We start from the raw sequence: 15,115 nt of genomic DNA, 5'->3' as shown, positions 1-15,115 counted from the left end.
GTATATAAGCTCTTTGGGGGAAAGACTGTATCTTTGCATTTGTCTGTATAGTGCTTAGCACAGTGGGGGTCCTGGAAACTATTGCAATATAAATATTATATAATATAAAATAAAGTCCCACGGCTAGATTCTGCTTTCAGACATAGAGGTGAAAATCCGGGGTGACCCAATGTAAGTCTTTTATATTGATGTCCCTGGAACCAGAATCTGGCCCACAAACCCCAATTTTTATTTTTATTTTACAATGATCCATCTAGCAACGACACAGTTTGTCACAACGGTTTATGGCTTTAAGTGAGGAGTAAAGCGCCAACTTTCCAATGGGCCGGGGGATGCTCACTGCTGAACCTCTGGCTCTGCCCCTTCCACCCCTTCTCGCCCCCTCCCCTGAGCCTGCCGTGTCCTCGCTCCTCCCCCTCTGCCCTAGAGCCTCCTGCATGCCATGAAACAGCTGATCAGGAGGTGCAGGGTGGGAGGGGGAGGCGCAGCTTGACGAGGCTGCCGCTGGGCTGGAGCTGCTGGGAACGGGGGGGGGGGGGGGTGGGAGAGGGAGCTGATGGGGTGCTGCTGATGTATTACTATGGCTCTTTGGCAATGTACATTGATAAATTCTGGCTCCTTCTCAGGCTCAGGTTGGCCACCCCTGATCTATACCATGAAAATTATTCTTTTCTGACAAGAGGCATCACCACTGGGGTGAACAGTGCTAAATGTAACCATAGGGATGGAACCAGAGACCTCTGGATCTAGACTTATGAACCTTTATTGCTTGAGATATAGGATTAGGTTTGCAAACTCAGAGGTAAGTAGTGGACTCATAAATGTCAGTACATGTTCTAGCCACTAGAGAGGGACAGAGAGTTACTTACTATAGGTTAACCATGTACTTTTTCAGAAATTGTGATTCAAACCTGCCTGTAGTTTCTGTAAAGTAGAAGAGGCTCCATCAACTTCAGCTGGAGTTAGATCTGGTCCCTGGGGCACTCTGAATGAGAAACAAATCTGGCCCCATCTTTTTTTTTTCTCCTCAGTGTTTTCCATGTGGAGTCTGCTGCCTTTTAAATCCTTATTTGTAGGTCTTCTTTTAAATACCTCCCAGTGAAATTCACATTCTCAATATCTGTTGTGTGCCAAGCTGTTTTATTTAACAGCAAGTTAAAACATTTTGGCTGGCTACCTTGAGCTAGGCATACCGAGTGGTGTAACATGTGAGCACTGAGGCATTGTGTTTAAAAGCCTTTGGAAAATCCATCCAATGGCCAGCCAGTTTCCCACCCACTACAGGCCGGTTTTACTATCCGAATTTATTTAAATGTTACAGCCAGTCAGAGGAGTTGCTGCTCCTTCCTGGTGCACCCTGATCTTCCTTGTGAATAAAAACACCTGGGCATATTTAGTCTTGAGAGAAGAAGACTGAGCGGGGACCTGAGAATCTTCACATATGTGAAGGGCTGTTATAAAAAGGATCAGTTGTTCTCTGTGTCTACTGAAGGAAGGACAAGAAGTAACAGGCTTAATCCACAGCAAGGGAGATTTAGATTAAGTGTTAGAAAAAACTCTCTTAACTATAAATTTAGCCCTGGAATAGGTTTCCAAGGGAGATTGGGGAATCCCCGTCTTCGGAAGTTTTTAAGAACAGGTTTGGTCTAGGTCAGTGGTTCTCAAACTAGGGCCGCTGCTTGTTCAGGGAAAGCCCCTGGCAAGCCGGGCCGGTTTGTTTACCTCCCGCGTCCGCAAGTTCGGCCAATCGTGGCTCCCACTGGCCGCGGTTCACCGCTCCAGGCCAACGGGGACTGCAGGAAGGGCAGCCAGCACATCCCTCGGCCTGCGCCGCTTCCCACAGCCCCCATTGGCTTGAAGCGGCGAACTGCGGCCAGTGGGAGCCGTGATCGGCCAAACCTGTGGATGCAGCAGGTAAACAAACTGGCCCGGCCCGCCAGGGGCTTTCCCTGAACTAGCGGCGGCCCTAGTTTGAGAACCACTGGACTAGGTTTATTTAGTCCTGCCTCACTGTAGGACCTTGTGATTTCTTGAGATCCCTTCCAGTCCTACATTTCTGTGATTCTATGATTACAGCGTGGAGTGAGATTTGGCAAAGCTAGAGAAAGAGAGAAATTTGAAATAAATGTTTAAATAAAATGGGCACATCTAAACGTTAAGTAATATCACAGTGGTGTTTCAGGGACCAGTCTGGACTAGCCACTGTATAAACATAGACACTTTCCCTGCCCCTCCAGCTTACATACAATACTTTTCTTAATGCTTCACGAGATTCTCACTCTCACACACTCGCTCTCTCGCGCTCTCTCTCTCGATAATACTTAGTCCTGCCTTGAATGCAGGGGACTGCACTAGATGATCTCTCGACGTCCTTTCCAGTTCTGTGATTCTAATTCAATACATGTGAACAGAGAGATTTGTATTCTCAGACCATTTTACACTGCTACCTGCAACTTTGGTAAGCATCGTCCCTGTTGTACACCTAAGGGAACTGAGTCAGAGCAATAAAGTGACTTGCACAAGGCAGAGCGAGAATTAGGCCAAAGTTCCTCACGCCCTGTCCTGTGCTCAGGTCGCTAGGCCATGCACGTCTCTCCATGCCGCATGTAGGTGTATAGTCAATGAGATAAATTTGTGCCTGGAACAGGTAGCTCTACCTCCTTTTGAAGCCAGTGGAGTTGTGCCTTCTCCCAGGTTGATTTTGGCCTATTTATGCTTTTGTTCAATACAGGGTTTTCTTTTTAAAAAAAAAATTGAAGATCAGCAGTGCTGGTTGAATAATGTATCTTCCTCTTCACCCTGGCTGAAGTTCCTCATTCCAAGCCACTAATACGCAACTTTCCAGAAACAAAAGGACAAAAAATGATCTATTTTTCGTGGGAGAGACTCCACCTCTGATGGAAGCTATTTGAAGAGTAGAGTAGACCTTGTGGTTTGTAGGACGAGTGGCTTTACATTTACATTTTGAAGTCTTGCAACAGCAGTACGAAGCATGTGTAGCTTGACTTCAGTGCAGCCAGGATTTCAGCCTATACCTCTAATTCCACCCTGGGTTTGCTCCTTCCAGCTTTCTCAGGCATACTGGGAGAGAGGCTATTAAAAGATTTAGGTTCTAATCCTGCAAAGCACTTAACAGTGTGCTTTTAATTTTAAGCCCAGGATTACTCCCGTGTGGTACTCATGTGCTAAAGTACCTTGCTGGACCAGGGCCTTAGTTAAACAAGCGTTAAGACCTTTGTGTAAGTGCCTGACGTTAACCATGCCTTTTTTCTATGCTTGCCAGACTAAGCATCAAAGGATGGAATGAGACTCTATGAATGCACTCACCTAATCAACTCAGTAAATGAACGTGTCTCTTACAGGTTGTGATAGTGATCACTGGGGGCCGCATTGTAGCAACCGCTGCCAATGCCAGAATGAGGCTCTCTGCAACCCTATCACTGGAGCCTGTGTCTGTGCAGATGGGTACCAAGGATGGCGCTGTGAAGAGCTCTGTGACCCTGGGACTTACGGAAAGGGCTGCCAGTTTAAATGCCAGTGCCAAAATGGAGCAACCTGTGACCATAAAACAGGAGAATGTCATTGTGCTCCCGGATACGCAGGGGTATTGTAAGTTCAATGACAGGCATATTTTACTGCGCATCACTTAATAGCTTTGCTTGGACCCCTCTTAGTGCAGTGCATGTTAGATAAAATATACACAATCGATACATTATACTTTTTACTCTCTAGAAACCAGGTAACAGGATTTATGGGAGACCGAACAAAGGAGCACTGTTTATCACTGCTAATTACAGCTGTCAACACGTGGAAATCAAATTTTAGTCTAAAGAGAGATTAAAAATTCAGGAGATTTACCTGTGAGTAAAATTACTGTAGCTGTGGTATGAATATGAGAATCAAACCATAGAACTGTACTTACAAGCAATCAGATATACATGTTTAGCGATCCAATGCAGTAGCAAATGGGACTCCTTTTCTCTGACTTCCAATATAACTGAGGAAGAATTAAAGATAACTCTATCGGCTTAGTATCTAGGGGGCAAATTTCTAGCTCTGTGACTCCCGTTAACTGTGACAAGAATCACGTAGCTAAATCTCCATATCCCACACTGAAAGTTTACGAGTTAGATTCACCAAATCTGCATATTAATTTTAGGGCAGCTGAGCAATAGCTTCTTGTTTAAAATTGCCGACAGTGTAATGTCAGTTCTCATTAGAGTTCTTGCAGAAGTAATTATGCTTTTCAAAATTATTTAAAGGAAACAGGAGAATTTTCTGGGGGGAGAGGTGTTTTGTTCACTGAGGCCTACTTACGGCTTTTTGAAAATCTATGGCAAATGCCCTACTTTTTTTTTTGTATGCAGGGTATTTGTAGCTGTGTCAGTCCCAGGATATTAGAGACAAAGTGGGTGAGGTAATACCTGTTATTGGATCAACTTCTGTTGGTGAGGGAGACAAGCTTTTGAGCTGCAAAGAGTTCTTCTTCAGTCCCATTGACACTGATGCAGACCTGAAGAAGAGCTCCTTGTGGCTCGAAAGCTTGTTTCTCTCACCAACAGAAGTTGGTCCAATAACCGATATTACCTCACCCACCTTGTCTTGCTCTCTTCTTGAAAAAATTTATTCATTTATTTATTTATTGGGGTAATCTAGCATTGCCTGTGGGCCAGTATGAAGGAAAGAATGCTTATGCCTAGATAGAAAATAAAGACTGTATTAACCTGTACCAATAAATTGTGTCCCTTTAAATATTTTACTATGTACCTGATTTCCTTACAATATTATGAACTCAATCTTATAAGCACTTACTACCAAAGGTTCTGCTTACTGTTGAGTAATCCCGTCCACTCACAGCAGTAAAGTGTTTGCAGGATCAGCTACTAATATGTGGCATGAGCATCTCTATTTGGAGGAATAGTCTGCTTTTTGCTTGTGAGGAGCCTAATCTGTTAAAACTGGTAATCTGAGAAAGCAGCAGCCAAATGTGGTGAAAAGCACCCAGGTGCAGAGAGCTAGCACAGGCCTATTTGGGTCACTTCAGTATCATGAAAGCCATCCAGTCCTTGCATTGACCTCAGGAGGCATTGGATGACAATTTCAGGGCTCAGGTGGCCCTGTGCCTGCCCTCTGCACCGGGGGGGAATTACATTTGACATTTTGTAATAATTTTGGAAGAACAAAACACTTACTGTTTTTCAGCATTTTAATCCTGTTTTATTTTGTTTGATGCTTGTTTTATTGCTGCATCGCGTAATTAAGCTTTAAAGACTGGATCCTGCAACCTGATGTGCATGAGTTGTCTTTACTCACGGGAGCAGTTCGGCTGAGGCTGGCGGGACTTCATGCGTGAGTAAAGAGTACACACGTGAACTAGGCTTGCAGGACTGGCTCCTCAGAACACAAAAACAGCATCTTGTAGGAACTTAAATGTTGGAAATTTTGGTTAATTAATTTTTTCTATTGACATTGCCCATTGAAACTCACTGAGCCACTGATGATTTGCCTAAGAGCTCCCATGAGGCTGTGTGGTGTGGATTTGACCGTTTCTTGTTAATGTTTGCTTTTAAAGTGATCACTTGTGTTTTGTTCCCCCCACCCCACCCCACTTGCCCCCCGCCAAGCTGTGAAGAGCACTGCCCTCCAGGCAGTCATGGAGCTCAGTGTGAATTGCGCTGCCCATGCCAGAATGGGGGAGTCTGTCACCATATCACCGGCGAGTGCTCCTGTCCGCCTGGATGGATGGTATGTAACAAGTTACGACTCGCTACACCTGTAGATCTTTGCTTATATTTACTTTGAAAGTACATTATCATTTACTTACTCACCGTTGATACCTTGGGCTCCCTCTGTCTGCTCTTGGTATCCACCTGCTGTCTCTTGTCCTATGCTTTGACTGTAAACATGTTGCAGGGGAGCCCGTCTTTTCCGTATGTTCACGTACAGCACTTACCGCAGTGGGGCCCCAAGGCACTGCTGCGGTGCAGTGAACACATAAGAGACTGTGACTAGCCTCAATGCACCTGTACTGGGGAGTGAGGAGGAATAAGGTTCCTCCACCCCCCTATGGATCCTCCCCACGTCATGGCTGAACGTGGGGAGAGCAGTGGCAGCATGCTCTATGCGGCTTCCTGAGCAGCTGGGTCTGGAATGGGCAGAGAGGGGTAAGGAGCGGGCAGAAGCTTGGCTCCCCCCCACTCAAGTGCTGAGCAGCCTCTGTGAGTTACAATTCCTCCTTGCGCCTTCTCTTGGGGTAGTGCAGCTACCTGCAACCCTTACGGAGAATGCTGAGCAAATGCCGAACGCTGTGGTGTTTTCATAACAGGAGAGGGAGAAGGTGGGAGAACAGCCGTGGCTCTGAAAGGCAACACTACAGAGAATAGGCACAGCATCGCGGGGCCACGGAGATAGGGTCAGTGCTACCGTCCTTACTCAGGCATAATTCCCATTGATTTTAATAGGAGTTTTGCCTGCGTGAAACAGTTGGCCCCGAGAGAGCAAATTACCCTCCGCTTTCATTTTGTGTCAAGAAAGCAAGACCAAACATTTTAAAAATCCTTAACTTTATCAATAATGTGATAATTAACTCTCTATGGATTTGTCAAATCTCCCGGGCCTGCACACCGTTCAACTGTGCTTCGTTACCTGGCACTTTGCCAGTATTAGCAATTAGTTTCTTGGCAGTCCTGCCGGAATTGAATGGAAAACAATGCCTGTGATTTTTCGAATTCCTGGTACGCTATAAAGATCATCACACATTACAATTTGATGAGGACCTAATTCCACCTGGGAAGTGCGGGAGTGAGAGAGGACTTTGTATTCCTCTAGCTCTTTAAAATACCTCCACGTGCGCGCTCGGAAGAGGGAGAATTGTACCGCATATCCTGTGTATGGAATGATAAATGTAGAGTAGGGCGCTCAGTTCCTTCCTCTGATACACAAATAAGCATCTTCCATTGCCCAGAATGATGTCCAGGTGCCGCTTCCTTGTTTTTCTAGGTGCACCGTTATGCTATGACAAATAGCCCGGTCCTTAACGGTGTCCTCATTGTCAGCAATCACAAGCTTGCAGGGGAACAGAACTTGTGTTTGGATCCAAACACTGAAATATAGTGATCTAAATGTCTCTGTGGTGTAACTCTATTGAAGTCAGCGGAATTAAACCAGGGATGGATTTGATTCAAGAGATTTTTTTTCACCCCCTCTCCCAGTAATAGGAATCTGCCAACAGACTGAGTGCAAAATCATTGCTGGTGTAAAACAGTGCACCTTCACTGATTTCAGTGGGATTGAACCAGTTTACGCCACAAGGAATTTGGCCCCAAAGAGGTTTAAAAAAGCCTCGTTGCCTGGAAGATAAACTTTGGTTTGCAAGAGAGTTGAATTAGCTTGTCAAAGACACTTTGATCATGGTGCTAGGGCCAGATAAGATATTTTCCTCAAGATTCTGGTGGCAGGTTGTAAGCTATCACAGGAGGATAGAGATGCATGAGCAAACCATCCCTTCACAGACTTTTCAACATAAGCCTTTCTCTATGTTAAGAACTCCAAGTGGATCTCTCTCATAAGACACTCATAGCCAAAGTGAGTGGTGACACAGTGATGACTCGAAGTTGGTCCAAAAAAACCCAGCAGTGTTCATACAGGGTAAGTCACCTTCATTTGGCATTCAGTGGGTGAGCAAAAGACCGTTCCTCCCTGAGGGGTGCGTAGCTAACAGATGAAGCAGGCAACCCCATTGTTTTTCTCAGGCTGGCAGGCGGTGCTGCCACACTGCAGTTCCCCGATAGTTGATTAGTAAAAAGAAATGAGCATCAGTATGTCATCCAGAGATTTTTTTTTTCCTGCCACTAGTGCTCCTCTAATATTTGTATTTCACATACCAGCGTTTTTGAGAATCTAAATTGTCTTACTGGACTCCTCCTTTTCTGCTGTCTGGGCAGGAGACCTTTTCTCGCGGAGTGGAAATGTCACTAAAGAAAAACAAGAATGTAAAGGAAGACCAGAAAGTTTTAGAAGTCTTTTAAGGTGCAAAGTGGGCCCTAAAGCAGAGCGCTACACCAATGATACTGCTGAGCTGGTGCAGCTATTCGTTCTGTCCCATTTGCGCTGTGCAACTTGAAGCTTAGAATTTTCTCTGCAATACTCAGTGGCCCAGAGGGACTTTCCTGACAACTGTTGTTGGCTGCTTAGTCTCCAGAGAAAAACCTGGAGTTAACAATTGATGTGTTTGAACTGAGCATAACTAAAAATTGAAGTGAGAGATCAAGTATTCTGGGGGAAGAAACTGAAATGATAAGCAGAAGAATTCAGCTTGTAAATGTTGGGATTTTAAATTTAAAGGGACTCTCCAGGGTTTTCATGAAAGGCTGAAAATCCAATGCCTAGAGAAAAAGCAACTAATTCCTTTCTCTTGCTGGATTTTTAACTCCTGGCACGTGCCGTGGTTTGTGCAGCCAGACACAGGTGGGCAGTAAATGGGCAGGAGAGATGGGGCTGCTAAATTGTGTTCATTTTCTTTTATACTATTGATAGTCTTTCTCTGACAACTGGATGTTTACTTGCAGAGGATACTTCAGACTGTCTGTGTGTGTGTGTGTGTGTGTGTGTGTACTGGAGTTACACTGCATGTGTGAGAGAGAGAATTCTCCTTGGATTTATACGACTGTAAATTTACTCCAATTTTATAGTTCCTGGGACCTGCCACTACTCCCCCACTGCACTTTCTGTCCTCTCCTGGGCTGCAGACCATGGGAGTTATTAATGACAGCTTTGCTTCCTTAGGAGCTGTGGTAGCTGGGGGATTAGGCACCAAATTGAAAGGGTAAAAGTGGCCTAGAGAGGTAGTCTCTGATTTCCCCTTGGATCTGCCTCCCTTAGAGGCTGTTTCTTCTACCCCTCAAGCTGCTTTGTAAAACCCTTTCCTGTGAAGGGGGAAATCCGACAGAAATACAGTGAGTTACAATAACTCAAAGTTTTATGTTGAGTATTTATTTCCCCATGTTTTTTTCACCAGGACAGCATGCAGCCTATTGTATGAAGTATTACACTAGAAGAGTGGCTTCTAATGCTAAAATGTATTGGGCATTTTTCACTCCAGTGGATGTGGGTGTTGGTTGGTGGGTGCTTTCGCCTCCATCTCAGCCATGTGCAGGTTTCTTTTTGTTGTTGTGGTTTTTGTAAAATGAAATAAACGAAGGGGTGGGAATTTTTCTCTACTGCAAAATTGTGATAATGCTGGGAAACTGTATTAAAAGCAGAAGCCCAAGAGTTTGGGGTCTTAAAAAATAAACTTTGCTGATAAGATGCGTAAACCACAAGAAACTTTGGTCTGACATTTGATCTTCCACAAAGGGGCGTTTTATATCCTCTTAGCACACATTAATGCAAAAAATTATGCCTAAAGATTTGTTTGGCTCTTGGGGATAGATCTCAGAGTACTACTTTGTCATTGTTTGTTGATAAAAATCCTGTTCTTTTTGAGACATGAAGTGAAAATGCATTTATCCAGATAAATGGATGCCTGCATTTCCAAATATATAGTATTGCTTATTACTCAAGCCTGGAGAGACATGTTTGTTACAGCGGAATCTGACTGGTCTTGAATTGAGGCCAAAATGTCTGTTTTCTAGCCAGGGAACCACCTATCACCAGGTTGAGAAAGACCTGAGGGATCTGGTTTATGGTTAGAGAGAGCGGGCAGCCTTTCCATTGGAGGTGTGTTGCTGTTACAGAACTTCCTAAGCTTTTGACATTGGGCCCCGGAAGAGGAGCTGAAACCAGGAATATCCTCATTTGTGATGCTCCATTTTTCATTTTTGTGTAAGATTTATTCAATATGTGCTTTGTTCACAACTAGGAGCCCCTGGCACTTGGTTGGGGATATGAGACTTATCCCCCCCGTCCAAAAAAACAAAAGTTCAAGGGAAATCCCCTCAGCTTTTCTGTCAAATGTTGTGTATTCAGGCAGTGACTCCAATACTTAAGGTCTCCCAGCACTTTCCACTGTAATACCCTGCCTCAGTTGCTTATAACTCTGTCCAACTTGAATGGTTTGGGCTGAAATTTTGCATGCTAGGTGTCTGCCTCAGGCTGAGGTTAAGGGAAAACCTGTTGTTTTGCCCATGTTAAAGTCTTACAACCTTTTAGTTGTGGAGCTCTGGTGCTTCCAGGCTGTGGAGCAGGGGGTTGAACTTTGGCAGGGACATCACCCTGGAGTGACAGATGTGCCTTTAACCATCCCTGGGGAAACCTGCTCAAATTTGGCGAAGTTGTGAGCCTCTGAAAATCTCAGTTGGCACATGCTCAGTAGTGACTTATTAGCATTTGGCAGCTAGATTGTCCCAAGACGCAATCTACGCTGAGTATGTGCTATCCTAGGGCTACATGGGCGGATCAGGACTTTCACAGCAATTGCTCCTCCTGGCTGCCGGGAGGTTGTCATGGTACTGGGCCCTGGAACCGCGAGCAGGGAGGCTCTCTGTCCTCGGCTTTCAGCTCTTCTGCTGCTACTGCCCTGGCAGCATAGAGAAGGAGGGAGGAGAAGAAGGGGCTGGGAGGAGCAGAGGGATGGGGGACCAGGACATGGAGCCAAGGGGACGGGATTGGCACTGGGATGTGGAGGGCCAAAATGGGCCGTAGGTGGCGTATGAGCTTGCTGGTGGCCTGATGCCCCAGGGTGAGTTTCACCCAGTGTGAACAGCCAGTTGTTTGTTGAGTTGTGATGGGAATAACTGACTGTTGTTATTAGGTTTAAAACTTCCAAGTGAAAAGGGGCTGCAGGAGCATATTTTAAATGAACATGTTTTAGTTTATAGGCCGATGGGGTTTGTACATGATGCTCGTCCGTCTGTGCTGGATAATGCTCAGCCAGTCTAAAGGCTGGGAGTAGGTGTGCAGAGATACACTGAAGTGGCAGGCTGAGGGCTGTCCATAAATTACAGAATGCATTAGGGGGTGAGGTGGGTCCTTAATTGTGTGCATTTGTCTCTGGGTATGTCTTCACTACCCGCCGGATTGGCGGGCAGCAATCGATCCAGCAGGGATCGATTTAGCGCATCTAGACTAGACACGATAAATCGATCCCCAAGCGCTCCCGTCGACTCCCGTACTTCAGCTCGGCGAGAGGTGTAGACAGAGTCAATGGAGAGGGGGGCAGCGGCAGCAGTCGACTCACCACGGTAAGTCGATCTAAGTACGTCGACTTCGGCTACGTTATTCACGTAGGCTGAAGTTGCATATCTTAGATCAATTCCCCTGCTAGTGTAGACCAGGCCTCAGTGTTACAGGAGGAGGGTGGATCTTGAAAATCACCAAAATACGTGGTACATCATTTGTGGACAGCACCTTAAGTAGCCATTGCTTATACAGGTTGATTCAGAGGGATCGTCCCCTGCAGAGGTCAAGGCTGGAGACTGCAGAGAAGGAAGTTGGGGCATGGCTCTATAGCCAGGCAGATGAATATCAGTGGGGAATCCAGTTATATCTCTGTGGATCTTGGTTTGTCCGTGCAGAGAGCTGCCAGGTAGATGTGCCTTACTTCACACGTTGGCATCAGTCTTGTCAGCAGGCCCCTATGTCATCACCCACATGGCAGCAGGGACGGAGCAGGGGTTTTGTTGCAGTTACTTCTCGTGGCCATCGGGCACCTGCGGTAATGATGGGCCTAGGCAGCCAGGCGGCCTCTTTGCCACCTGTCTGGCAGCTGTCTACTCCCCCTGCTGGTTTGCAGCCAGCATAGTGCCCTGGGTTAGAGGAGGAGGCACCTCTGTCTCAGTGCCTTGCTGAAGGGGAGGTGAGGGGCCAGGGGAAGGGAGTAGGATGGAACAGGAATCATGGAGCCGCCAGGGGTTGAAAGGCAAGACAGGCTGAAGCCAGGTGTAGCAAGACAGACAAAAAAATATACTAGCCACAAATAAAAGCTCAGAATGTTGCAACTCTTCACTGAAACCCTGCTCTTTCTGCACCTCCCTAGGGTTTTGTATGTGCAGAGCCATGCCCTTCCGGAACCTTTGGAATTAACTGCAGCCAGGATTGTCCATGCCATAACGGAGGACATTGTGATCATGTGACAGGAAAATGCCTGTGTACAGCTGGATATATGGGAGACAGGTAATAAAACCCATTGCTCTTCAATATTAATCTTAAACAATCTTGCTCTCTGGAGAACAGTGTGTTACATTTCTATTGCTGCAATTAGGTGCCTCTTCCTACAGAGGTTCAGGCTTTATAAATATGCCTTTGTTATTATTTTCAGTGGCAGTGCTCACTGTTTACTGTTAGTTTTCTTTTTTTTACTGTACTCTTTTAAAAATTTAATGGATTAAATTAAATTTAGATATTTACAGCGACAAATTTAATAGAAAGCATTACATGTTTACAAGATATGTAAATGAACCATATTTATACAAATTAATATCCTCAAGAGTAAGCAATGCAGCAGTTTAATATGTCCCTCCTTTCCAATCTGGGTTGCTGTAGTCTCTGACACCAGCAAAAAGTGATAAATCCTCAACATTTATAAACTAGAGGAGTAGCCTTAATATGATCAGAAAGGATGATATTGTTTCACAAGGCTGTCTTGGATTAAGCGACTTCATTGAAGTATATTCAGAGGGCCTGTACATCACTTAAGTCCATTTTAAGTGATAGCCCACTGAATTTTATCCCTAGTGCAGTGGTTCTCAAACAGGGGTATGTGGGGGACGCAGAGGTCTTCCAGGAGGTACATCAACTCATCTAGTATTTGCCGGGTTTTACAACAGGCTACATAAAAAGCACTAGCAAAGTTGTCACAAACTAAAATTTCATACAGACAATGACTTGTTTATACTGCTCTATAGACTATACACTGAAATGTTAGCACAACATTTATATTCCAGTTGATTTATTTTATAGTTCTATGGTAAAAGTGAGAACATCAGCAATGTTTCAGTAATAATGAGCTGTGACACTTGTATTTTTGTGTCTGATTTTGTAAGCAAGCAGTTTTTAAGTGAGGTGTAACTTGGGGGTATGCAAGACAAATCAGATGCCTGAAAGAGGTACAGTAGTCTGGAAAGGTTGAGAGCCCCTGCCCTAGTGCATAAGGAAGTTTAGAGTTTGTTGGAATGTCTTACTTCCTTTCGTCTTTATTTGTGTAACTGTCAGCTATTCAAAGGACACAAGCAAACCAGCCCTAAATGCTACACTTACATTTAGAAGGCCATTCTGCTGTGTCACAACCATGAGACTTCTGTTGAAATCACGTGTCTTCATATCACCGATGCCAGTATTTGCTTTGGGAAATATGTCAAATGGCAGCTGCAGCTAGGTAAAGCAGATGGAAGTAGAAGTCATTCTAGGGAACATAGCTTTAAGGAAAATCCCCAGTTATTACAGCAGCGCCCTTTACAAAGCTGGTGGTTGGGACCTCCATGGCACAAAGCCAGTGCCCCTTTAGTTTGGGGGAGCCTTTAAATGTCATGGCTAATCTTAGCTTTAACTTTCTTTTAATTATGGAGATAGCTTTCCAATGAGTGTCTATCATGGTGATTGTGCCTGAAATCAGAAGCTCTTTGCATACTTAGCCTCAGCTACGAAGGACTGGTTTTGGGGCCTGTGCAGCCAATGGCTCTAGGGCCCCTGGTTTGCTAGTTGCAAGCCTGGGTCTGTAGGAGACTCAACATTGCTAGAGCAGTCATGAGCTCCCAGCCAGCAGCCGACCTCTGGGCCAGTTCCTTCGCTCTGTTCCCAGTACGGCCCCCAGCCACAAGGGGGGATGGTGCAGCAAAGGAGCCGGCTCCACTCCAGGGAGCTGGCATGAAGGGGTGAGAAATAAAGGGAACTGCTCCCCAACATGCACAGAGCGCATGCAGCAACAGGAGCAGAAACAGTCCCTTGTGGATTTGGAAGAGGAGACAGCAAGCAGCGGGCAAAGGAAGAAGGGATCGAGTTTGCCCATGCTCTTGGTAGCAGCTCATAGAGCCAGGGAACGGAAAGGGGGGAGCCTAGCAATGCGGGGAGGGACACAGGAGGGTGCACAGGTTGAGCTTTAGAGGGCTAGCAGTGTAGTATGAGATGGAGAGTGGGAGAAAAGTTGCAGGCTTCATGGGCGAAAAAGGAAATAGAAGGTCTTTGAAGTGTGTGTGTGTGTGCGTGTGTGTGTAAATAAGAAGGATGTGGCCCCTGGAAGGAGGTAGGATCTCAGAGGAAAGAGAGAGAGGAAATAATAGGGGCCAACTGGAAGTGTAACAATGGAAAATGGGCAAGCAAGGGGAATAGAAAGGTGTGAATATGGGCCCCAATCCAATCAAAGCTTCTAAGTAAGTAGGGCCTGATGGAACTGCTCAGATGCTTACATGATTTGCTGGACTGGGGGCTGTGAGGAGCAAAATAGACACGGAGGACAGAAGAAGGGGGGTCACAGGAAGTGAGGGTATCCCAAAGGGAAGCAGAGAATAGGAGAAGAATAAGAGGAAAGGAGATTCATCTGTTTTCAAAGCCAATATGCATAGACTTTCACACTCAACTTCTCTAGCAGCAAGAGTGGCTGGGAGCAGCCTGGTGATTCCCACCCCCTATTTAAGAATCCTCAGTTTAGATGAACCCTGCAAAGTTTTTGGGAAGCCCAAAAGAATTATCTTATCGGTGGGTAAAATCCTGTCCCCACTGAAGTCATTGAAGAGTTTTGCGATTGACTTCAGTGAAGACATTGTTTAATCTGTAAACGTTTGTTCTTAAGATGGGTACACTTTTTACCTCTTCTTAACTACAGCTAGTTAATGGTAAATCTCCCATTGACTTTAATGGCAGCAGGAGCAGGCTCAATATTTAACAAACCTAAATTATTTTACCTATTAATGCTGTGATTTCACTCAGCTGGGACAATAGGACAAACAAGTCAGATTCATTTTCGGGCTATAGTCCATTTTGCTTTCCAGGTCTCATATATTATCATAATGCTACAATATACATTGCAGCCGCAGCAGGGGAATATTGTTTCCAAACAAAACAGTATTTTCTTTGACATTCTTTTAAAATCAGGAGAATATTTCTGTTAATATTAGATATTGTAAAATCATTTTTACTAGATTTTGATTATCTGCTGATGTCTCTTTTTAATTGTTTGTAAATA

At 45.1% G+C, this 15,115-nt stretch overlaps 1 protein-coding gene across 8 annotated transcripts in view; it reads left to right on the top strand.

The window, feature by feature from the left end:
- The window catches only part of MEGF11 (multiple EGF like domains 11), a 380,480-nt gene that overhangs the window by 243,567 nt on the left and 121,798 nt on the right, over positions 1 to 15,115 (top strand). For all 8 annotated transcript variants that reach the window (XM_075133231.1, XM_075133230.1, XM_048866672.2 and 5 more), the window contains exons 7-9: positions 3,363 to 3,609; positions 5,625 to 5,745; positions 11,975 to 12,111. In XM_075133231.1, coding sequence (XP_074989332.1) covers positions 3,363 to 3,609; positions 5,625 to 5,745; positions 11,975 to 12,111 — 505 coding nt within the window. The remainder of the gene's footprint in view (positions 1 to 3,362; positions 3,610 to 5,624; positions 5,746 to 11,974; positions 12,112 to 15,115) is intronic.

This window comes from Caretta caretta, chromosome 10 (genome assembly GCF_965140235.1).
Source record: "Caretta caretta isolate rCarCar2 chromosome 10, rCarCar1.hap1, whole genome shotgun sequence".
NCBI classification, from domain to species: domain Eukaryota; kingdom Metazoa; phylum Chordata; order Testudines; family Cheloniidae; genus Caretta; species Caretta caretta.
The sequence above is the reverse complement of the archived record's forward strand: the minus strand, read 5'-3'. Positions and strand labels throughout refer to the sequence as shown.